General features: G+C 43.2%; 1 protein-coding gene across 1 annotated transcript in view; it reads right to left on the minus strand.

The window, feature by feature from the left end:
- Positions 1-2,432: 2,432 nt before the first annotated feature.
- The window catches only part of LOC147733085 (uromodulin-like), an 82,943-nt gene continuing 60,268 nt past the window's right edge, over positions 2,433-25,107 (minus strand). The window contains exons 8-10 of the mRNA XM_086958923.1: positions 8,380-8,455; positions 6,684-6,716; positions 2,433-3,053 (exon numbers count right to left, since the gene is read on the minus strand). Coding sequence (XP_086815049.1) covers positions 2,986-3,053; positions 6,684-6,716; positions 8,380-8,455 — 177 coding nt within the window. The 3' untranslated portion in view covers positions 2,433-2,985. The remainder of the gene's footprint in view (positions 3,054-6,683; positions 6,717-8,379; positions 8,456-25,107) is intronic.

Here is a 25,107-nt window from a genome sequence, read left to right on the forward strand (position 1 = left end):
GTTGGCACAGTGTATCTGTGCGATTACAATTCTAATGTGTTTTGGCTAATACAAAGGTTATTATTTTATATAACCTTGTGTGGAGTTTCTTTTGTGGTGTGCCTGTGTGTGTTGTGCAAACGCTTTACACATTGCCTCTGGGATAAGCCTGACTGCTCGTGCCAAGCTATCAATGTGGTGAGCATGGGTTATCTTCAGCGTGTAACTCCCTGGCCCTGACTAGAGTGGTGGTTTCTGTCTGGCTTGGGTGCATGCCATAGCCAACAAGAAGCCCCAGTTCTAACAATGAGTATACAGGAATCTAGAGCCAAAGTCAAGTAAGATCGCTATTAATGGAGAGACACTGAGAAAGAACAGCAACAGGATATAAAGTTGATTAGTGAGAGATGTCAGGCGAGACTATAAAACTTCAGGGAGGCTCAAAGAGATATCAGGTTTGATTACTGTTGGGATTAGAAGGTCTCCAGCTTGATGTACACTTGTGTCCCCTGCTTTGCATGACTGAAATGCATACCTGTGAAGATGAGTTTAAAAATATATATTTGGTAATGCCCCATGCTAATCCCATGTGCATACATTGCACTAGGTCTGATCTTTTGACATTGATAGGTTCTGGAGATGGTCCTTGTCACGGGTCTCATGCTTTGAGCACAGTGGTGGTAGGGGAGCATGTTGGTGGTAGTGCACCACTGTTGGTGAATTATAGTGACAGGCTTGTACCTGTAAGACATAAATGTGTGCTTACAGAGTTGTTCATATATATATTTCCACTGCTTAAGGTGAACCAGAAATCCTGAATGCAACATCCCAGGCATTGTGGACCTTATTTATGAAAAGTGTTGCATCGCTGCGACAAAGCACTTCTTAGTGCCCCCTCCTTGCGACACGATGGATGTGTCGCATTTATTGTATGGTGCATCATATCCCAAGGAGTTATCACTGATAGAAAACTCCCCAGAGGTTATGGACCATGGTCTGGAGTCGTATCTGAAGGATAAATTATTGGACTGTTCTGAGTGCCAAGATATCCTACCTGTGAGTGACGGACGGATGCACCACCCCTGAAGGACTGAAGAGGATTGAGTGACTGGAGAGGTGACCTTGAGCACAAGATTGAAGAATTAAAGTTGTCGTGTTGAGGCATGGTGTGCTGAAAATAGCACCACGTATTAACTGATTCCCTTCAATCATCTGTGTGCGTGTAATCATTGTGCTAAAAAAGAAACACTTAAGTACTCACCAGAGTGTAGGAGTGAGCTGATTTGTGTATCAAGTACATACCGGTGTCCAGAACGAACAAAGAACTGCAGCCTGCCGCCCAGTCTAGGCTGCCGTCAGAAGCCTCGGCTCCTGCTATGAACCTTGACGCAACATGCTGCTTGGCCTGCTGTGAGATCCTGCTGCAGTAGGAGGGCTGGGAAATATTCTGCACTGCTGCTACGAACTCTGTTCAATGTTTTGAGCAATGATGTATAGTCCCAATGCACTAGATAAGTTAAATAAGGATCAGTTAGATTAATCTAACTTTTAGAATGCATTAGATCAATAATAACATTGTGGTTCTAATGTGTAACACAGCCGGACATATGAACCTCATCAAGCTTTGTCTCGTCAATCCTGAGGATATTCAGGTTATGTGTGTGGAGGATGATCTAGGCTTTGGTTTAATATTGGCCCTCCATGGGTGTCTAACTTAGGTCCCGGTGAGTCAAATACAAGTACCAGATTCAGAATAAAAACCTGGCTAAGTAAATGAGCTCTATTTGGATTTGTTTATCACGTGCAGATGTCTTAAAAATCATGCATGGATCCAGCCTGCTTGAAATACACGGAACACCCTTTTTATAGCCTGCATTAAGTGTGATCAAAGAGAGATTCAGTCTGCTGGAAAAGAATTATGCATTCTGTTTGATCAACAGATCCTTGAACTCTGTGATAGATTTTGATATTCATGTATCTCACGTCCATAAAAGACCTGCTTGTTGTCCTGAATCAACTGCCAAGTATTGATGCTAATGGTTGCATAGAAATTCTAATTTAAGTGGGCCTTTTAATGCACATGCCCTTCTTAGCCATACGTGGGTGCTCTAGCTGACCTTGATGGATTTCCTTAATTTGGAATTTGTCCACATGAATTACAAATGCAGTTAAGAGCAGCTAGGCATGACTAGGGCATGAGCTATAAGGCACCTGTTTCCAGAGCCTGTACTTTAGTTTACTACATCTGACCTACAGTTATTTGTAGTGTGCAAGCCACAATTTTTATGTTGAATATGTTTTCTTTAATACAGGTGCCATTTTTTCTAAGCATTATGGTCTGCTATCCGAAGGAAACATTTTATGACTGATGAAAATTCATGCTAAGTATGACATAACATACATTTCAAAAGAGTAAAAGGGAAATTTGAAACTTGAATCATCTGCCTTTGCTGTAAGTTTTATTTAGTAGAAGAAAACAAGAGAATGCTTTTAGAATAACAGTGTACAATTTCTGTGTAAATCAAGCAAACATAAAATAATATACAATAAAGTGGTTATTTTTCTGCCAAGGAGGTATTGAAGTGCTTCTCGCTGTACACAGCCTAAAGGGTGACATAGAAAGCAGCGTTCATGCATAAACACTAAGCACACGTGCGTGGGTCTGCACACACACTTTCAAACACACACACACTCTCTCTCTCTCTCACTTCATGGCGCAAATAGGAAAAGATCAGCCAATCCCCAGATCATGCGTAGATCCTTTAATGAATATTGATTTTCCATTAGGTTTGGTGAATGTTCCAGAGTCAATGGCCAGTGACAGATTTTAAAGAAAGTTTGAGGCGAGGACTAGAGCCTGGCCATGCGAAAGGTCAAAGGTTGATTGAAGGTTCCCGAGAGAGGTTACTGAAAGTGCTCCCGCCATCCAATAGTAAAGGTTGTCTTTGGTCAGAAACATGTTTCCATAGGTTGATCCGGGGGTCTTGTCTGCACAGTAAATCGGTGTCACTGATGGAGTTTCTGTACCAGCAGAGAGAGCATCAGGAAGTTCACCATCCAGATCCATGAAAAGCCTTGAATCCAAAAAGCAATAGATTAATTGGTTAATCAGCTTCATCTATCTGTATATCACACACCATCTCTCTTAGGACTGCAACTAGGACTACAGTTGCAGCTCTCACGGAAGTAATATTTAACACAGGATGGTTGACAACAAACATTTTGAAAGAGAGATCTTGCCAAGTTTACAAATGTTTAAATCTTTGCAAAAATGTGGCTGCCTGCAAAAAGTTTTTTTGAACAAGAATTCTCAGACTAAATGAGGATATTTTTGGTACATCCTATCCATTTAAATATCGCAACATTTGGTAAGTTGGTACGCTCAAGTTTATTGTGTAACTGTCAAATGGCACTCGTCTGGAATCTACCCCTTCCTTAGCACTGGTGATTTTTCCTTGTGCGCCTTCTTAATAGTTACTAACCGGAAGCTCGAGGCGTTTCAGAGACTAGCTGAATCTTAGTGAACCCTTTTAACCACACTCTCCATAGGCACCCTTCACATGCCAGTTGGGACATTTCTACCAGGCTTTTGGTGACATTGATTATTCTGCTCTCTCTAACTATCTGCGTTCTTTTCATCCAAGAAGTCTCTTCCCTTCAAACACCAGCAACCCCAAACGCATATATGCAGCATCCACATGTCCGAATGTTCTTGACCATCTATCACTGGAAGTAAATTTCAACCCCTCAGATGCAGGTTCTTCACATGATATTGTTATGTCTCAATTCATTGTTGTACAAATCTTTCATATCAATGATGTACACACAATGATCTAACTCAAGTTAGTCTCTTCCCTGTTCCATATCTACTTTCGTAACACCTACAGCAGCTATTCCATCCTTTCATTGCATTTTAGAAATTAAGAGCATTGGGAATCCTGACTCTTCATTTACCACCAGAAGGTGGCCAAAAGACCGAGGCAGGCATTGTAGAAATTAAGAGCATTGGGAATCCTGACTCTTCATTTACCACCAGAAGGTGGCCAAAAGACCGAGGCAGGCATTGTAGAAATTAAGAGCATTGGGAATCCTGACTCTTCATTTACCACCAGAAGGTGGCCAAAAGACCGAGGCAGGCTACGCATCTTCAATGCCTGCCAAATGATTGTCAATGGTTTAGACATCACCAACAATGTTCAGTCTCAATTATGGTTGGAGCAGGGTGGTGTCGCCTGGGCAGGATGCTGGTTCCCTGATCACAACGTGCAATTTTTTTACAGTATCCAAGTGCTTAATTTGTAAAACAATGAGTGTCGGTGGACAAAGCTCTGCTCAGAAGCCTGTGACCAGTGAAAATACATTTTGGCACACTGAATACGACGGCTGTGTAGTCTTCCTCTTTAACCCACTGCCAGACACTCGCTGCCCCTTTATCTCACTCTTGCAGTCTCCTGCTTTCTCCCTGTATGAAGTTGTTCTGTCTTTTTCTTCCTCTGTCTTTTCATTTTGTTTAATTTCTTTCTCTCGCTAAATGTCTGATGCAGAATATAACTTCCAGTTTGCATAAATGAGTGCTTGTGGCCCACACCAGCAACCACAGGCACAAATTAAACATTGCTGGACCCAGATTTCCTAAGAATAGGAACACTAGGCCCAACGTTGTTGGTGAAAGAATCCATCCAGTAAAAAATCCCATGCAGATCAAGAAGGGCCAGATGTACGACGAGAAATAGCATGCGCAAACGGATTTGCGACCCGTTTGCGCATGCTAATTCTGATAGGGCCATGTACATACATTATTTTGCGACTCGCAAATAATTTGCGACTTGGAAAATAATGTTTTGCAACTCGCTTTTAGGAATGGGCGTTCTCTTTCTAATAGCGAGTCACGAGCCATGTAACAATGTTTTGCGACCCCAATTGTGGCTGCAAAACACTTGCAAATTACCACCCTCTTCAAGAGGGTGGTAATGTAGTCACAAATGGCCTGAAATGACCCATCCACAGCCCATCCCCTCCCAAGCCAAGTGGAGAGCACAGAAGGCTCCCACTGCCAGCCAACAGACCACCATGCCTCTTGAAGCCTCCCACCACCCATGCCTCCCACCCCACATAGTTCTCCTGGTCCCATTTACCACCTCCTCATAGGAAGTGGCTAATTGGAGTGATATTGGCCTGGGACTACGTCATCTGCATGCATAAAAGGACCTGGTAACTCTGGGTCTGCCTGTTATCCCCCATTTTGGAAATAAAATCTCATAATTTTAGGTGCTGGGTTGCAGTAGCCCCCTGGAATCAGATGGGGCCCGATTCACAGAATGAACTAAAGACTCATTCCTAAACTTACTACTATTTTGGTATTCACAGAATGCACTTACTACTTTTGATATTCACAGAAGTTAGGATTTTGTCTTTCTTAAGACAGACTTAAGACAGACTTAAGTCTTGTCTGAAGTCTGTCTTAAGACAAACTTAAGACAAAATTGGGGTTGTTAGTGAAAAGTCATGGCCTCAGTGGAGTGTCAGTGCCCACATTGGTCTTCCATTGATCTATTGGTGTAGAACAGTCAGTAAAGGAGCAAAGCCACAAGATGCAGCCATTGCCTGAGACACAATAACTGCCAGCAGTTATTCATGTGTGCTATCAGTGACATGTCTTTAACCACATGCGCGCTGTGCTCATTCTCCTGGAATGCTGACTTTTTAAAAAACCCATTGTTCATGACGAGCTGGGCTCGTCATCAGTGTTTGAGGAGGCTACACCATGACGAGCCCAGCTCGTCATCAGCCTCGAAGGGGTTAAACACCAAGATGCTGATTATACGTTGTATGGTGCAGGGGTGCAGAATAAAGAATCAGGGCCCGATTCACAGAATGAACTTAAGACTCAATCCTAAACTTACTACTATTTTGGTATTCACAGAATGCACTTACTACTTTTGGCATTCACAGAATGAACTTACTAATTTTGGTATTCACAGAAGATAGGATTTTACATTATAGTGGTGAGCATAACACCTGATCTGCAGCTCCGAATTCGGCAGTCTGGACCATGATACCTTACTGTCTAACCAATAAAAGTCAATAGGAAACATGACCGTCCTTGAACCCCGGAGGCACAGGTTCGAATCACAGCCTCAGTGCTTGGTTCCACATTTTGGGATTCTGGGCAAATCACTTAATATCCCTGTTCCTAAAAATCTGAACTGTAATATGTGAAATGTATTTCTGTAATCCCCACTTGATGTAGAGCATCTTGTAGATCGGCTTCCAACCCCCCGTGTAATGTACATTGCTACATTGGTTGCTAGCTACGCTCATGCTATATAAATACTGAATACTAACTACATACACAGCAACTGACTGCCCAGAAGATGGCCAGTGGTGGCCTGGTGACCTCATTGGGAAGCCAAGGGGGGTTGAGAAGTGGCTGTGATATTTCACTACCTGCCAAATGGATAGCCAGTAGGTGCCTGACAAACCATAGAAAACCCATCAGATGGGCAGGAGGGGTCATGGCCCCTCAACGACAGGGGAAAAGTGTAAGCCATCTTTGTATGGTGACAGCAGATGGGACTGCCAGTGTGCTTTCTGCTATGTTTCTTGTCTTCAGACTCCTGTGGACTTTCAATAATGGGTGTGAAATACAACTGAATAATAGGCTTACAGAACATGAAAAGTGTGAGACATAAAATCATACTCACGGTCGCAAGACCCAGCGGAGAAATAAGCCGTTTCTAGAAGAAAAAAACAACAACATCTCATCACTGACAATGGCATGTGTTTGCGTGTGTAATCGTCATCCGAGAAGGCGCATGAGGATGTCTTATCTGCAAGTCATTTCTCCTTTTCACATGACTTTTTTAAATTCAGTCATCTGTCCTTACATTGGTCTTGCGGCTGCCAGGAGTAACCCTTGTGGTCTGGAAAGGGGTATGGAAGAGTAAAGAAGAGCTAGCCCCACCCTCCAGCCATGCTGCAGCCTCCTCCCATCTTCAGAGGAGTGGCCAGACTGAGAAGCAGTATCAGACCCGAACAAAAATGTTCAAACAATTCACATACTGCAGGAGGCTGGGACCATTCTGGGGATGGGGGCTTTATGGTTGGGTCATGGAAGCCAATGGAGCTCTGAAAGCAGCACTCAAGACTACAGCCCACCAGGAATCAAAACAAAATAGTAGAATGGCCAGTGTGGCCCTGTTCATAGGATGTCCTTCATTAGAACACCTACCTGTTTTTACAGCACAGTGCTCTATGCAATAGAAATACCATGTGATAATAGTACCCTGCCTAATGGTGCTCCAATTTCTTTACCTCAGCAGGATGAACAGTGAGCTGTGATTTAAACTTGAGGCTTGCAGATCACACCAGATGTCAGCAGTGAGTGCTTCACATGCTGACCCATCTTGCTAACATTACAACATTGCTGCCTCACTTCATACACAAGTAGACACCACATTTCAAGTTCTAAGCTTTTACCATGATAACTTAGTGTGTTCTTAGAGTAGTTGTCATGTGTTGCTTTCAATGAATGAAGTTCAATGATGTTCCTCGTGGTAATGATTCCCAACATATACAATTTCAGGACTGGACGCATGGTGTCCAACGACATGGAGCCAGGTGTCACTTACAGAGAGAGGGGCAGCCTAACATATCTTGCAAAAAAACAAATGAAAGTGTACCCAATACTAAGCAGACAGCACACCAAAATATCCTCACATCCCTAACTGTTGGTCGCAGTGAACTACTCAGAGGGGCGTTGCATCAGAATGCAGCAGTAAGAGCTCAAGTGCAGTCTGGGACTCCAGTACCAAGATGGCGCAGCCAGCGAAATGCACTGTACAGTAGCATCAGGTGTCACAGGGTGGACGTGGACTCCTGTACCAAGATGGCACTGCCAGCGAGATGCACTGTACAGTAGCATCAGGTGTCACAGGGTGGACGTGGACTCCTGTTCCAAGATGGAACTGCCAGAGGGAAGTACTGTACCATTACCATCCTATCAGGAATCACAATGCAGAATGAGACTCTTTTCCAAAGATTGTCACCAATCAAATCTCCTCCGTGACATCATAAATGTTAGTGCTGCAGAGGAGTCCTTTTCAAAGGTAGCACAGCCCTTGGCGCAAGATTGCAGCGCTTTATCTGGCACGAGCGCTGTTTCTTTACAAAAGTGGCTTTGTTCATGTAGCGAGGATACTCCTCAGTGAGGGTGGGGGCTTCACTCTAGTTACACTGGGGGCTGCACTAGGATTACACAGTGAGATACTCCATGGGTGATACAGTGGAAATACATTCTGAGGTACCTATTACATGGGTGAATTATTTCTGGGATTAGTTGCTTTTAAGACTTTCTATTCAATCTATGCCAAGAGGAAAAGCAGAAACATGATGACGCACCTGCATAGATGGGTCCCATTGTCAATGTGGCACCGTCTCCAGCTCCAGCCCTGCTTCCGCCGTTACCAGGGCAGGTCTGGAAAACAAAGGAGGAGGTTAAATGGTGGCAGTGTCTGCTCGGAGAAGAACCCACATCTAACTGAACATCAACAAAAGACAGCTGCACACTGCTTCAGGTAGATTGCAGCAGGGGACATATCGCCCTTCAAAAAGATAGGCAAGCGTCTACTTAAGGTTGCGGGTCAGGAAATCCATCCTCTCTTAAGCACTTTATAATTTTGACTGCTGCAGAAATGTTCAAAAGCTTTACACATTGCTGCAGTGGTCACAAAAACATTATTTTAAGATCGAGATAGACTAACGCAAGTAACACGCTTTGTCTGCATACTGGTCACTTTTGCGCAGTACCTGACATTTATTTTTGAGCAACAATATAGCAGAGGTGTTGGGCATGGAAATTGAATTAACAACATGTACAAAGCAAACAATAAAGACATCAAAAGCATACGTTGAAAATATAGGAAATGAAAGGACCAGCAACTTTGACCTGCGCCATCGAATATGTTTTATTTAGTCGATGGTCCTGATGTATGAAAAGGCGGGTCGCAATTAGCAGCTGATATTTGTGTGACCACGTTTTGTGACGTGTATGTCATTTCACGGTGAGCTGTGTACTAAAAAGTGGCATCACAACATGCCACTCATAGAGGGTGCAAAATGACCTGTCAAATGAATGGTAAACAGAAAGAATGCTATTTCTGACCCCCTGCAATGGTGGCCAAAGCTGGCATGGTGCCTGCAAGGAACTGTAGATTGTATTTTGTTTAAAGCTATCCATATCCCTTCGAGAGACATGTGCTGCTTTAAAAAATCTATCCCATCAGGGAGGACATGAGGGTGGGTGAAGCAGACTGTGTCCACTGGACCTCTGTCTGCTCCCATAGAGGCCACCCTCCGAAGGGGCAGCTGTAGCACGCGGACAGCTTCCCCAGAGCAAATCTGATAAGACCTCCAACCTCGGAGTCTGAAACGTATCAATGTTTTGTAACTGTGTTCACAAACCATTCATGCCTTTAATTACGAACCACAATTAGAAGGGCAGAATGCTGCTTTCATGACCCCTGCCGCCTGCAATACATACTGATTGCAGAACCCCTTTTGTGAGTCGGAAAAGAGTTTTGTAATTTTTAAACTACTCATTTGCATTCACAAACCCTGTGATTTTACACATCACTAGAGGGCCTAATAACGAGAGTGTCACCCAGTGCAGCACAGAAAGTCATCTTGCTGTGCTGCACTGCGTCACAGGGAAAGGGCAGAAATGTGCTATTTTTAAGGCAATAAAGAACACTCCTGCCTTTTCCCCTGTGCTGGTGCCCTTTTGGCAGCCTAGCGCCAATGTAGGCACCCTAGCGCCAATGCAGGTACCCTAGCGCCAATGCAGGCACCCTAGCGCCAATGCAGGCACCCTAGCGCCAATGCAGGCACTCTAGCGCCAATGCAGGCACCCTAGCGCCAATGCAGGCACTCTAGCGCCAATGCAGGCACCCTAGCGCCAATGCAGGCACTCTAGCGCCATGGAGCATGGGTCCCTGAAAGAGGAAGTAAGGAGGTGAAATAAAGATGTATCTCCTTGTTACTCATCACCTGAGAAGGAGTATCTTTTTGGCGCATTCCCAGGTCTTTCATTCTGGTAAATCTGGGACTGCGTCAACAATCATAGGGGTTGTGAGGGAATAACCACACGATGCCCATGGAACATTCCCAGGGCATAGTAAGGTAATGCAGCAAATTGTGGTGCGTTGCCTTTCTCCAGATATATGGAGCCACTCAGGGCCGTGCAAAGTGGTCTTGTGTGGCTTCCTTACACGTTTAAGGTTCACATCACTCTTGCACCACATAAATAGATCCCTAGGTTTACAACAACAGTTGTGTTTGTACATGGTAAGGACCCTAAATTGGACAGAGGAGAAAATGATCAAAACTGTGTTCACTATTAGGAAAAGTTTCCTGGTCAGGCAATTCAACTTGAGTTGAGTGTTAGAAGCGTTTATTACAGAGATAATGTAGCAGCTGTGCGTTTGGGCACAGCACACTGAATTCTAACTTCCCCATTAACTCAATTAGGACTCCGTGCCTGGGCTTCCAATACCTCTGACAAGGAAATTGACGTCTGCATAAGCACTTCTAATCTTCTGTTCACTACCGCTTTAAATCGTGACTCATATGAATGAATATTTTTTTAAACAGCAATATTCCCCTGGTTTCCAATAGATCATGAAAAATGTGCAGCACTTTGTAGGATTAAATATGTGAGCTCTGTGGCATTGCCAAATAGAATATAACCACGAGTTTTGGATGCACATCAAATAAGGAAATGTTCCTTCAGTCTTGGCAGTGATGGTCTGAAGCAGTACGAAAAGGGTCTTGGAATGGACGATTGTATTTGCAGACCCTGTAATGCAGGGGTACCCGATGTACAGCATATATTTCGTGTTCAGCTTTGAGAGTGGTCAGTAGGAGATGTTTAAAGATGTTTTGTATTACTAGGAGCAAACTAGAGGCACTAGATATGATTTTGGCTCCATCAACTCCAGATCACTTGTTCAAGATTGTTTACATTTTTAAGTAGATCATTTGATTAAAGAGGATGTTTATGAATAGTTACATGTACTTTATTAGATCACTTTTGTATTGATTATATCTCAATGATTGTTTTATGCATGATTATTCAATTTTTATACTCTCAATTTGATGTTATCCTCAAGGTTTAAATAAATCTAAACTGGGCAACATGTCGGCCAAAGAGCTATTGATAAAGGGCGGCTAATCTATTAGCAACCAATAAAGAATTCGGAATCTATCATTCAGAAATTAACAGAAAACTGCCCTTCTGTTAATTAGCAATCGGCATTGGACAAAGCATTTCTATCGAACAGCTATAAATAAATGAAAGCTGACTTCTATCCATCAAAGTCAACAAGGGGCAGCACATGAATGAATAAGTAGTGTCAATATAAATATCATTAGAGCATGGACCATCGACCAATCAGCAATCAATAGCTTATAGTAAATCTATCAATAGCCAATGATTTACAGCCATCCAATCTTTCAATGATCAATCTATACAGGACGTGTAGCTATCAATTAGAAATTAGGAGAAATTAGAACTGAACATAAAACATATATCAATAAATAATCAATGGATGAAAAAACATGTCTAACTCGGCAACCAATAGAGTGCTATTAAAAATAAGTGTTGGATAGATTGTGTCTTATGCTTATCAATAATCAATAGAACACAGAATCATTAAAAACTCAGCAGTTAATATAGGATAACACATTATCAAACAACGATAAAAAGAGAACACATCTATCAAGAACGAATCAGTAGAAGGGAGCACATTTAATATACAGCAAACAAGTGTAGGGAAGCACATCTGTCTATTATCGATCAACAGAGGAATGGTGCATCTATGCATCATCCTTTGATGGGGGACATATGTTTATCAATCAATCATCAGTGGAGTTACACACTAATCAAGCAGTCACCAATACAGAACTGCGCTCGCTCACCCACCAGACATCAAGATTAGAGGAAGCTTGTCAATTACTCCTTAACCCAGGGCTATCTACCTATGTACTCGTGCCCCTTAACCTCAGAACACAGCTGTTCTTCTTCACCTTTGTCCTTGGTGTGTCCTTCCTGCAGGGTTGGTTTGCTGCCTTCAGTTTTCTCCTGCAATCCCTCGCTCTCCTGCTCCCTACTTAGTCGCTGATCTCCTCTCTTCATGCACTCGCAATGGTGTCCTTGCTTTGACTCTGTAAAGCTTCCTCAGCTGTCTCTCTTTGCGAGGCACAGTGCCTTTTTCTTTCCTCTAATTTATCACTAATACAGCACAAATGTTGCTGAACCTCCCTAAATTCCAATCTGTGACTCAGTCTCGCAATGAATTACACTGTCTCCCCGTGAAAAATAACGTCTATTTTTAAAGCTTTATACAGTTTTCAAATTCTTGAACGGGATAGGTCCAGACTACCTAAAAAAGAACTTTAGGTGGTACACTCCAAGAAGAGTTCCCTGCTGAAGTACCGCCAAAAACCTGGTGGGCCCCTCCTACAAATCCGTCTCATGGGGATGTGGCAGTTTCATGAGAGTTGCTGCCTTACACTGGAACACAGTTCTACACAGAAGAAATCTGTAAGACATTGCTATACAGCAATTATCCAGGGTCCCACTTTATGTCAGAAGCTAGTGCTTGACACCACAGCCCCAGACGTCGCCTTCTTCACGGAAACCTGGATGAAGGCCTCCTCAGCGCCTGACATCGCCATCTCCATCCCAGACGGCTACAAGATCATCCGAAGGGACCGCATCATCCACACCGGAGGAGGCATCGCCATCGTCCACAGGAACACCATCCACATCACGACCAACACCGATGACACACTCGCAACCGCCGAGCACCTGCACTTCCAAGTCCACATCAACCCCAAGACCACCCTCAGAGGCACACTCATCTACAGACCCCCTGGACAACGCACACAATTCAGCGAAGACATCGCCGACCTCATCAGCCCACACGCCCTCTGCTCCGCCGACTACATCCTCCTAGGGGACCTCAACTTCCACCTGGAGAACAACAACGACCGCAACACCACCACCCTGCTGGACAACCTAGCCAACCTGGGACTCAAGCAACTGGTGACCACCCCCACCCACTACGCCGGACACACACTCGACCCCGTCTTCTCATCCAGCAAGGTCATCGCCTTCAGCCACGCCACCGGACTCCACTGGACGGACCACAGCTGCGTCCACTTCAGCTTCACAAGGACCACGATATACCACCACCAGCAACAGGCTGCACGCAGGAACTGGAACAAGATCACAGCCGACCAGCTCGCGTCCTCCCTGAGCATGAACCCTCCCACCAGCACAACGAACCCTAGCCAGGCGGCCACCAATCTCACGAAGTGGATCAGCGACTGCGCAGACGAGCTCGCCCCCCTGAGGACCCTGCCCAGCAGACCCGGCAGCAAGAAAGCCCCATGGTTCACCGACGGACTCAAGAGCTCCAAGAAGAACTGCCGAGCCCTCGAGAGAACCTGGCGCAGAGACCCAACACCGGACAACATGACTGCCCTCAAGCTCGCCACCCGAAAACACCACCAACTCATCCGTGCCACCAAGAAAACTGCATTCAAGGAACAACTGGACAACAACGCACACAACAGCAAAGAACTCTTCAACATCGTCAAAGAGATCTCCAACCCCAACGCCGGAAACAACGACATCACCCCTTCGCAAGACCTCTGCAACTGCCTCGCCTCCTACTGCCACAACAAGATCACGGACATAAACAACAGCTTCAGCACTCAACCGATGAACACCACGACCGAACCACCGCCCCCCACCACCACCCTCCGCGCCTGGACTCCGATCAGCACCGAAGACACCGTCCGCACGATGAACTCCATCCACTCCGGATCTCTGACCGACCCCTGCCCTCACCACGTCTTCAACAAGGCCGACGCTATCATCGCACCCCACCTGCGGGACATCATCAACACCTCCTTCGACACCGCTACCTTCCCGGAGAGCTGGAAGCACGCCGAACTCAGCGCTCTACTCAAGAAGCCATCGGCTGACCCCACTGACCTCAAAAACTACCGCCCCATCTCGCTGCTCCCGTTTCCTGCAAAAGTCATCGAGAAGACCATCAACAAGCAGCTGGCCGCCTTCCTCGAGACGAACGGATCCCTCGACCCCTCGCAGTCTGGCTTCCGGGCCAACCACAGCACCGAGACCGCCCTGATCGCAGTCACCGATGACATCCGAGCGCTGCTCGACAACGGAGAAACAGCGGCCCTCATCCTCCTCGACCTCTCCGCGGCCTTCGACACTGTCTGCCATCGTACCCTAGTACAACGCCTCAGCAACGTCGGAGTCCAGGAGAAGGCACTGGAGTGGATCATCTCCTTCCTCGCCGGAAGGACACAGAGAGTCCGCCTCCCTCCGTTCAGATCTGAAGCCACCGAAGTCATCTGCGGCGTCCCTCAAGGCTCCTCGCTCAGTCCAACCCTCTTCAACATCTACATGAGCCCCCTCGCAGACATCGCACGCCAGCGCAACCTCAACATCATCTCCTATGCGGACGACACCCAGCTGATCCTCTCCCTTACCAATGACCCCGCCACCGCCAACCTTCACGAAGGGATGAAAGAGGTAGCCGAATGGATGAAGAACAGCCGCCTGAAACTGAACTCAGATAAGACAGAAGTCCTCATCCTGGGATCCTCACCCGCCGCTTGGGACAACTCCTGGTGGCCCCCCGCCCTAGGCAGCGCACCCAAACCAACAGACCACGCACGCAACCTGGACTTCATCCTGGACTCCTCCCTCTCCATGACCAGACAAGTCAACGCCGTCTCCTCGTCGTGCTTCAACATCCTGCGCATGCTACGTAAGATCTTCCGGTGGATCCCCACCGAGACCAGGAAGACGGTCACCCAGGCCCTCGTCACCAGCCGTCTGGACTACGGCAACACCCTCTACGCCAGAACCACCGCCAAACTCCAGAAGAGACTCCAGCGGATCCAGAACGCCTCAGCACGACTCATCCTGGACATCCCCCGTCGCAGCCACATCTCCGGACACCTGAGAGATCTGCATTGGCTCCCGGTCAACAAGAGAATCACCTTCCGTCTCCTCACCCACGCACACAAAGCCCTACACAGCCAAGGCCCAGGATACCTCAACAGCCGCCTCAACTTCTACGCTCCCAAACGCCAGCTTCGATCGATCAGCCACGCCCTCGCCACCGTCCCCCACATCCGTAGAGCCACCACAGGGGGACTGTTCTTCTCCTACCTCGCCGCCAAGACATGGAACTCCCTCCCCACCCACCTCCGCCTGACCCAGGACCACCTCGCCTTCAGGAAGCAACTCAAGACCTGGTTGTTCGAGCAGTAGCAGATCCCCCCCCCCCTTTCCCCCCCCCCCAGCGCCTTGAGACCCTCTGGGTAAGTAGTGCGCTATATAAATGCAATGATTGATTGATTGATTGAGTGCCATGACGCCTCCGGGCATATGAGCGCTTTACAAAATATTAAATCAAATCACCTGTAGGTGTATATTTGCGTCAAGCAATCAATTGTTCCTAACAGCATTCACTAGCTACCTCAATTACACACTCCCAAGAGTGGAAGAAATCTTTTAGAAAATATACGCGATTGGGGAGTCTGATTAAATCCACCTGAAACAACTTTATACTATCCCAAGTGCATTTTATTCTACAGAAATGCACTATATGGAAACCATTGCCTGCTCACAAAACCACAGAATATTCCTACATTTGATCATCCTCTGTTTTTTACGTTCTTTGTCATTTGTTGCTTGCTCAGGGCAAATTATTACATTATTTTATGACTAATCCTCATTACTCTCAGTGATTCTAGTATTTTGTATCTAAACACTTTTATCTCAGGCCTAAAGTTTTAAATCTGGAGAAAACCTCTTGAAGAAGTAAGTTGTATGAATGTTGAGGATGCATGACTATACTGCAGCGGCCTGATGACCTGGACAATGTGAGACAACAGATGACCACGATTGAGTGCATATTTTACCTAGGCTTAGTCCTGCCTAACTTAAATAAGATTAGTAATATGGTGTGTGCACTTTTAAGTGACATTAGCATCCTATACTACAGTCATTCTTTCACCCTGTATTTCAAAATGGCTTTACAAGTTTTGTTTAAGTATTTACAGAGAATGTGAATGATGCTACTCTGTGGTATTTAAAGCATGAAAATCAGTCCCACCCAAGTGCCATCATGGATAGTGGATTTTAAAGCGAGTTTAACTAGTTGTATGTAGACATTGATTGCAGGTGTGAATGATGATATCGATGGTATCAAACATATGAAAGTGATACCCATACCACTGCCACCAATGGTGGAGCATGTATAAAATGGTTACATATGATATTGGTAATTCAGACATGCGTGTGAAACTGTGATTAAAATATCTGATAGTGAACGGATCAATTATGTCTTTCTGCCATATAGCTGTATGACTATGTGGGCTGTCTCCATCACTACTATGAGGACTTGATATCTCCTAGTTAGTATTTGCACTTGCTTCACTTTGGAAACTTCACTACTATGGTTTTACCAGTACACAAGTGATGCATGTGGACGCAAGATATCCTAATTCCAATTCAGGTTTTTTGATTCAGCCTAAAAAGGTATGAAATAATCTATTCTTTAGAATTTATATTTATGAATGAGTAAATGTATAATTTGCGTAAGGATCTTAATTAGCCCTGATGAAAGCCTTTGACCTGTTTTGACATGAATACAAGCTGAAACATGTCAGTACCTTTATGGGTGTATGAGTCAAAAGTATTAATTACACATTCCTTCATTGTTTTTCAACTCATGGCACACTTAGTGAGAAGAAATATTTTTGGGTCTATATTGAGGTACCCTAGATCACTTACATATCTAGTAGCCTTGTATAAAGAACTTCCTCAAATAGAGGTTGAGTCCTTCTTGGTAGTACTATCTCATCAGGACGGGTAAGGTTACCAATGATGAAGGATGATACAAAAGAGTGGGTGAGTTTGCCTTTTCCACAAATGTCTGTTCCTTTTGGTAATTACTTAAGTGGTTACTGCTATTAATTGTCACACTCATTGGAGAATACTAATTTATATGAACAGAGAATAATTCTAAAGATATAGAACAAAGTGGGAAAGAGAGATATAGTAGGGATAACTGTTAATATTCACAATTTACCTAACTATATCATTTAGTTGATAAAGATTTCAAGAGTGGTTCAACATTGTCATGACCCATGAAAGACTAGATTCAGACAGGAATCGTAGGATTAGGCTATATAGGAAGACAGTAAAGGGGTAATCAAAAATGTATAGTTCTGATCAGGGGCAGACAGGCCTTTTATTCTACCAGGTATTTTCCTAGTAGGGTCCAGGTCCTGCAGGCCTGACTCCTTTGTCACTATCCTCAGATCCCCTAGGGTAATTGCAACAGGCACTCAGAGGCTTTAAGGGAGAAAGAAAGTGAGAGAGGAAGGGGATTATAGAAACTATCAGTGAAGAGAGAGCAGAGAGGAGGACAGAGTGAGAATGAATGGATGGAACGAGAGATTCTGTGCAAGGAGATCAATTGTGCGGTGCTTATCTGAGCATTTTTGCCTGGTCTGTTTGTGATATCTAAAGGCTATGGAAAACCAGACATTGTTGGCATGAGATACAAGGGAAAGGTATTCCAGGTCAGGAAGAAATGAAGGACCAATCGGAGTTATTGAAAGAGTGCATCCAAGGCAATCTAAGCAGCAGAAATGTGGAAACAAGTTGCTTGCAACCACTTCATTGTATGGTTCCCTTTCATTCAGTTCACTCAAAAGGTGATTTCCTGCACCTTTGTTTGTTTATCCTGTCTCTCTAGTGTATTCCTCCTCTCATCAGTGCTTACCCTAAGGATGGCTTCTGTAGCAGTGTAAGGTTATCAGCAGGATCCTTCATCCCACAACTATTTTCTCTTCTACAGTGGAGCCTGTTTGTTCCTGAGCTAAAGGAAGGAATCTGTGTATATCTTGTGTTCGTTAGTAGCATTTCCAATTAAAGCATTAGATGAATTACAAGGGTTAATGGGCTTGCGTTAGAATTACAGTCAAGCCATATATCTATGTATCTTCACTTTGTGTGTGCTGTGCTTGCTTTCCTTGACATATTCACTGTACTGCCTGCATGATTATTACCCCAGCTGCTAATTCTTCTTATTTGAATCACAAGCATGAGGCAGAAAGATCCCAGACACGAAACCAACATTTACGGTATGCTTGCTTTTCGCCTCCCAACGCCAATTTCCCCTCATGAGATCCTCCTGGTTTATGTGAATTCACCTCACAACCTGTAGCTCTCTTATGGTAGAGATTGGTAGATTTGCTTCGGACCCAAACTTAAAACCATCCAAAATCCTTCTCAGGTTGGGAAATCCATTAACCAACAGATGTTTTAAGTCCCAAATTTAAATGAAATCATTCTTATACATTATATTTTTCTTTGAAAATGTATACTGATACATAGATATTTCTAAATGAAATAATCCTCACACAGATTGAAACTCAACAGTCCCAACTAATAAGGTTCCAGGTTATATTTGTTGTTGCTTAAAGGTAGTTCAATGTATTTCTTAACCTGTATTTTATAAGACATATAAATAACCTCCAAAAGTGATTAAACGTTGCAGAATTATTCCAAAGCATGTTGCTCCTTAGGTGTTGACATAAGGATCACAGTGTCATTGTTTTTATTTTGATTCACAGTTCATGATGAAAGTCCATTTTTTTATATAGGTATTGATTTCTGTATTCCCTGTATTAAATAACAAATGAAGTGTACCTGCTTTATTTTGTTTTAATTTAAGTCACCATTTTAGGTTAGAATATCGGAACAAACATTTAGCTTATTTACACATAGATTCTGGATAATTAAAAAATGTCAATGATAATTTGACTTGCAGTTTTAAGGTGAACTTTTGCATTTTATTTGTATATTTTATCCACAACTAATTTTCGGTGCTTATCTTAAATAGGTATTGGGCATTGTGGCCCTGAACAAAGTGCTTGATGTAAGAGTATCAACTAGCTGTGCGGCCATCTAGTCAAACTCAATACATTCTCATATTCATCAGTATAACAAGAGGCTCATTTAGCATCATATTAACTGTAATACTTGTGTCTTACCAAGAAGAGCATTTCTTCATTTTTACTAGAAAAAGTTAGGCTGTTCTGAGCTTGTGACAAGAAACCAAGGGGCATATTAGCAAGATCCTCGTTAAAATTATCACCAGTTTAGCGGCAGGAAACTGCAGCTAAAACTGCGATAATGGGCTTGCTAATATGCTTTACAGCAGTGGTTCCCAAACTTTTGACTCTTGAGGACCCCATTGAATCACTACTGGAATCCGGGGACCCCAAGCAATTTGGAAGATTTAAATTTCAAACAGTAAAACAGAAATTACAAAAAAATTAACACACGTGTGCACACAAAATAGATACTCAAATTACTAAGGATTTTAGGAGCATTTTTACAAGCCCCTATCATTATGGGAACGTTACTTTTTGCGAGGTTCCCGTGGTGATAGGGGCTTCACCTTATTTACAAGGCATCATTAAGCCACTTAACGTGGCTTAACGGTGCCTTGTAAATAAGACCCCCTTTCACCCAATGCTTAGCGTGAAAGGTGTGGGCAGTGGGTGTTGCGGTGGGAGTTTTCTCTGCACCATAAATTGATTTTGACAGTGCCCCCTATTTACAAGGGCATAGTAAATCGGAGGTAGCGCAAAAATTAAGACCAGGGAAAACCTGGTCTTAACTTGGCAAAACAAGGAGAAATGCTTTATTTCTCCTCGTTTTTGCAAAATGCCTTGGATTGCTTATGTTCAGGAAGGTGACCCTTCCTGCACATCAACAATCTTTAAAATAAAAAAAAGACATTCTGTAACTTCCATGTGTGCTGCATTAAGCAGCATACATAGAAGTGACAAAACAACATTTCAAGATTGTTTATGTGCAGAAAGGGGGACCTTCCTGTGTAGATAAAAATTTCCCCCTGTTAAGTGTAGCGCCAGCGCAGGGGAAACTCAGGGCTGCACCATATTCTTGTAAATATGGTGCAGCGCTGCGTTTCTGAAGTGGCGGAGTGTGTTGTTAAGCCAAGGAGACTAATGACACTCTCCGCCACTTTTGTTGTATTTTATATTGAAAGAATTTGCAAGAAAAGAAAAAAAGTTATTGGGAAGGTTGGTGCTGCATCTCTGTGACTAACTTTTCAATGGTTGGTTTTATTTCGCAGTACGAGGCTCCTACTCCTGCCAGAGCCATACTGGAAATCGAAAGCAGCCCTGGCAAATAATTTCAGACCAGTCCCCAGAAGGTGCACCCCAAGTGCAGTGTGTGAGACTGACTACTACAAAGGGGACATTAGGAAGCTCTCCCCCCAAAAAATTAAGCAAACAGTGGTGCAGTCTACAACACATTTATCATTATATATTGAATTGTATTAGCTTTTAAAGAATAGTAAATGAAGACCTGACTATGCACCAGAATATGACAATCTTTCTGGGGGTTCTTCAATGATTCCCCCACTATCACTCTCCAACAGTGCTTCTCATCTCTCCATTGCCCCGCTGTCAGGTGTATTTCATTTTTATAGCATCTCTCATACTATTGTAGGATGTCAGAGCACTTTACATCACACACATATAGAGACAGTGAATCATACCTGTAAATCAGTGTATAGAAAAGGGGACCACAAGGTGTAGAATTCACATGTCATTCATACTGGTAGGCATTTTTAATGAGTGCCTGTCTGGAGAAGCAGAAACTCAGGATTCAGAACATAAGACAGTGGTTAGCATTGACTTTAACAATAAAAATGTATTTCTAGCCAAATAAACCTTTTTAGCAGCATCAGGAGAATGAAAGACTGGGAAAAACATGTCACTAACCTGCACCTTGCAGTTTGCAAGTAGCTGTTTAATGACAGTTCATAGGTCACTGTGCTTGATTACATTTGCCACTTATGAACTGCACAGTAACAAAAGAATCTTTGTGACAAAAGCAGTAACCCACTGACCTATGCATATAAAATATTGTTTTTTAAAATGCATGGTACACGTTCTTTGCAGTAGGCATATTAACCCTCTGTGCTACATTAGATAACTCAAAGCTGCCACTGGACAAAACTCTCATCTCTCTCCAGCAGGGACATTAATCACTGGCGTCATCTTGACACTTTTATTGCTCTTTGAAAACTGCTAATTATACAAGATTCTTTGCAGAGCTTTTAAAACTGCTGCCTGCGGACCCCCTGGGAATGTGTCAGGGACCCCTGGGGGTCCGCGGACCACAGTTTGGGAAACACTGCTTTACAGCATTCCAATAGTAGCCCAGGTTACATGTCCTGCACATCTAACCTGGGCTTCTATATGAATTCTATAATGCATATTAGCAAGCCCATTATCTCCATTTTAGCGGCAGTTTCCTGCCGCTAAAACGGCGGTCATTTTAACAAGGTTCTTGCTAATATGGCCCCATATTTTTCTTGTAACTTTTGTTTTCTACCTTCGCCTTTCCAGTCAATCCAATTTTTGTTAATGGTTGTAACTGTAATTTTCTAATGCTTTTGTTCGCAGTTTATTTTACCTATATGTACAGATATATGATATTTTGGATCATTGTTTTTAAAGACTGACAAATGTTCCTTCCAACAGTCCTTTACTGGTCAGATCATTGAACCAACATATACTTTTGAACATACAAACATTGCTTTGGAGAAAAAACAAAAACTGTTTCAATGTATATCTCAATTTCTTTTTGGAAATTCTCAAGTTCCAAAGCCTCACTTGCAACCTAATTTGAGTTTCTGAAGATATATCTCGGGCAAAGCATATTTTAGCACAATATCCAGTTTAAAAGTCACCCTGGTTTTGCTGAAATGAATTCAATGATATCTTTACTCAACATCAGTAAATTATGAAGCTTCTACACTAGGCTGCACACGTGTACACTTTTGCTGTTATATATTAGTATACAATTAGGTTTTATTGTAATCAAAGACCTCATCTTTTTCAGTCTTAATCATTATATAAGTAACATGCTTTTGCTACATTGAGTATGCTTTAAATGCAGCCATGTCATTATGATATTTTCACTGAATACGTCTTTTACTATAGTTTACAACCTTCTTTTCACTGTCACAATTTTGGCTACAAAGTATTTTAGCTCTCTCAAATTCTCCTTAAGAAATATTAGTTATATTTTGCATGAGTAGATGTTGCATATAATATACTAGTCGCTGTAATACTTTATCTTTATAGTTCACTTTTTTTTATGTAGAGATATGAAAATTGCATCAACTAAAAAGCAAGTAATTATAGCGTTGTACTCTAAAGTCAGTCATTAGTCATATTAACTATATTTTGGTTCAATGAACCATAATGTGCACAGTGCAAAACCATTATTCATACATAAAAATTCATGGATATACAACTACGGTCTTGACAATCAATTAAAAAGATGCTACCCCAACACCGAGATCAAAATCAAAGAGACAAAAACCTCAACAAGAGAAACCTTAAAAAGGGGCTCCTAAGAGGTCCGCTATGTCACTCAGATTAACTACATTGTTCTTGAGTAGGGGCAGCTCAACAACTCCCTGGGATGCCTAAGACAATTTTTTTACACTATAAAACCTAACTGGGATGCATGTCTCTCAACAATTCTAATCATCATAACAATAATTTGGTAAATCTTCAAACAATGCAGGTTATCATTAAAAAGATTTGATTACAGCCCTCATCAGCCAGGCTAGCTTGAATCCAGTGGCAAAGTGAGCAGGGAAGCTACGTCTGGGCATACCCTGCCAAATTCGTGCAAACATAGCAAATACAAGGAGATGACGGACTGACTGCTGAAACTTTTCAGACACTCACCCCATTCACAGATCTGGGTTGAATCCATCATCGTTCTTTAGCTCACTTTGCCACCTCAGTTCAGACCCAGCTATATGCAAATCAGTCTTGACCCTGTGCCTCATGGGAACAGTCCAATCTGAACTTCCAAGACAGGTCTTCCCTGAACTGGAAACAAGCATACCGGGACCGGTTTTGGGCTAACTGCCCTCATCAGCCAGGCTAGCTTGAATCCAGTGGCAAAGTGAGCAGGGGACCTATGCCTGGGCATACTCTGCCAACTTAGGGCAAACAAAGCAAATACAAGGAGATGATGGGCTGACTACTGAAACTTTTCAGACACTCACCCTATTCATAGATCTGGGTTGTATCCATCATCGTTCTTTAGCTCACTTCCCCACCTCAGTTCAGTCCCAGCTATATGCAAATCAGTCTTGACCCTGTGCCTCATGGGAACTGACCAGCCCGAACTGCCAAGCTAGGTCTTCCCTGAACTGGAAACAAGCATCCTGGGACCGGTTTTGGACTAACTGTCCTCATCAGCCGGGCTAGCTTGAATCAAGTGGCAAAGTGAGCAAGGGACTGACGTCTGGTCATACACTGTCAGCTTAGGGCAAAGAAAACAAACACAAGGAGATGATGGACAGAGCACTGAAACTTTTCAGACACTCACCCCTAGTAACAGATCTGGGTTAAATCCATCATCGCTCTTTAGCTCACTTCGCCACCTCAGTTCAGACCCAGCTGTATGCAAATCAGTCTTGACCCTGTGCTTCATGGGAATGGTCCTGCCCGAACTGCCAAGCCAGGTCTTCCCTGAACTGGAAACAAGCACCCTGGGACCAGTTTCGGGCTAACAGCGCTCATCAGCCAGGCTAGCTTGAATATAGTGGCAAAGTGAGTAAGGGACCCACGTCTGGGCATACCCTGCCGACAAAGGGCTCATTTTATTCATACTATTACATTCACCTTCAGTCAGTATTCAAACAGAAAGGTTATATACATTTGTTATGGCTTCGTGTTTTCCTCTCTCCATAGTGCTCATGGCTTTATTTGTTGTCCACCTTCTTTTCTACTCAGACTTCATGTCTGCCCTCCTCTTTTCTTTCTATGGTATTTGCTGGTACTTAGTATGCAATGCTTGTCCCATGCAGACACTGGTATCTAGAAGATACATATCTGTTATTATATCTTATATCATTTGTCACAATTTATGTAGCACACATAACACAGTAGAATCAAATCTTGTTGATGCTTTTTCAATAATCAGTCATTGGATGTTCTGTTTTTCTTGAATTTCACATGAAATAGTGAAAATAGTGAATCAACCATGTTTTCAATTGTACAGTTAGTAAAAGTGAAACCTCAACTGGCACTCCTCAGGCATTAAAAGAATTTCAACAAGAAATAGAACAGCTGAGACTTGAAGAAAAAAATCGGTTCATTCTCAGAGTTGGTAGCAGAACTAGCTAATAATTGAGGAAAAATTACAAACAAAGAGGAGAAACCAGAGAAGAGGAGGAATATGAAAAGGAATGAAGCCACTATCCCAATGATCTGAGGAAAACATGAAGCAATTAATATTGTGTACAGCCTATCTAATCAAATCCTACATAAAAATATATTTATTATCCTTATTGCTACCACAAACTGAAATGCATACATAGGTTTCCGCTAATTTTAGGATGGTTTCCAAATTAGAAACTGGCAGATGGGAATACTGTTGGGCAGGAAAATTCACAATGGGAGTACTAATTAATTTAAGGCAGCTTGTAGCATTAGCATGAGATCCGGTTTTGGGGACAGTTGGGGCCCTACACCTCTTAGTGAAACAGGCTAGGGGAAGTTTTCATCCTCACTTTACAAGGCCCCTGAGAAGACCTTAAATAATACATTCATATTTCGCAAGTAATACCTTACCATTACCAGCACCTGTGTGTATTTTGCTTTGCTGATGTCCTGATTCACCCAGGAATGACAGTAGTTGAATATTGAGTTAAACTGCAGGTGGGGGAAAGTGCTTATGCCATGGGAATTTGAAATTGTTATATTCACAGAATTTTGACCACTGTCCTAGTGTCCAAATCCCAGAATTCTCAGTGCTGTATGAACTTTGCATTAACTGACATACCCAACTGCATATCCTAGAGCCACCTCCCATCAATGACCATGTGGGGTGTGGGGTGGCAGGTTGTATTTGGACAAAATATTGGTAACACAAAT

Source organism: Lissotriton vulgaris, chromosome 2_1 (assembly GCF_964263255.1).
Source record: "Lissotriton vulgaris chromosome 2_1, aLisVul1.2, whole genome shotgun sequence".
Classification (NCBI taxonomy): Eukaryota; Metazoa; Chordata; class Amphibia; order Caudata; family Salamandridae; genus Lissotriton; species Lissotriton vulgaris.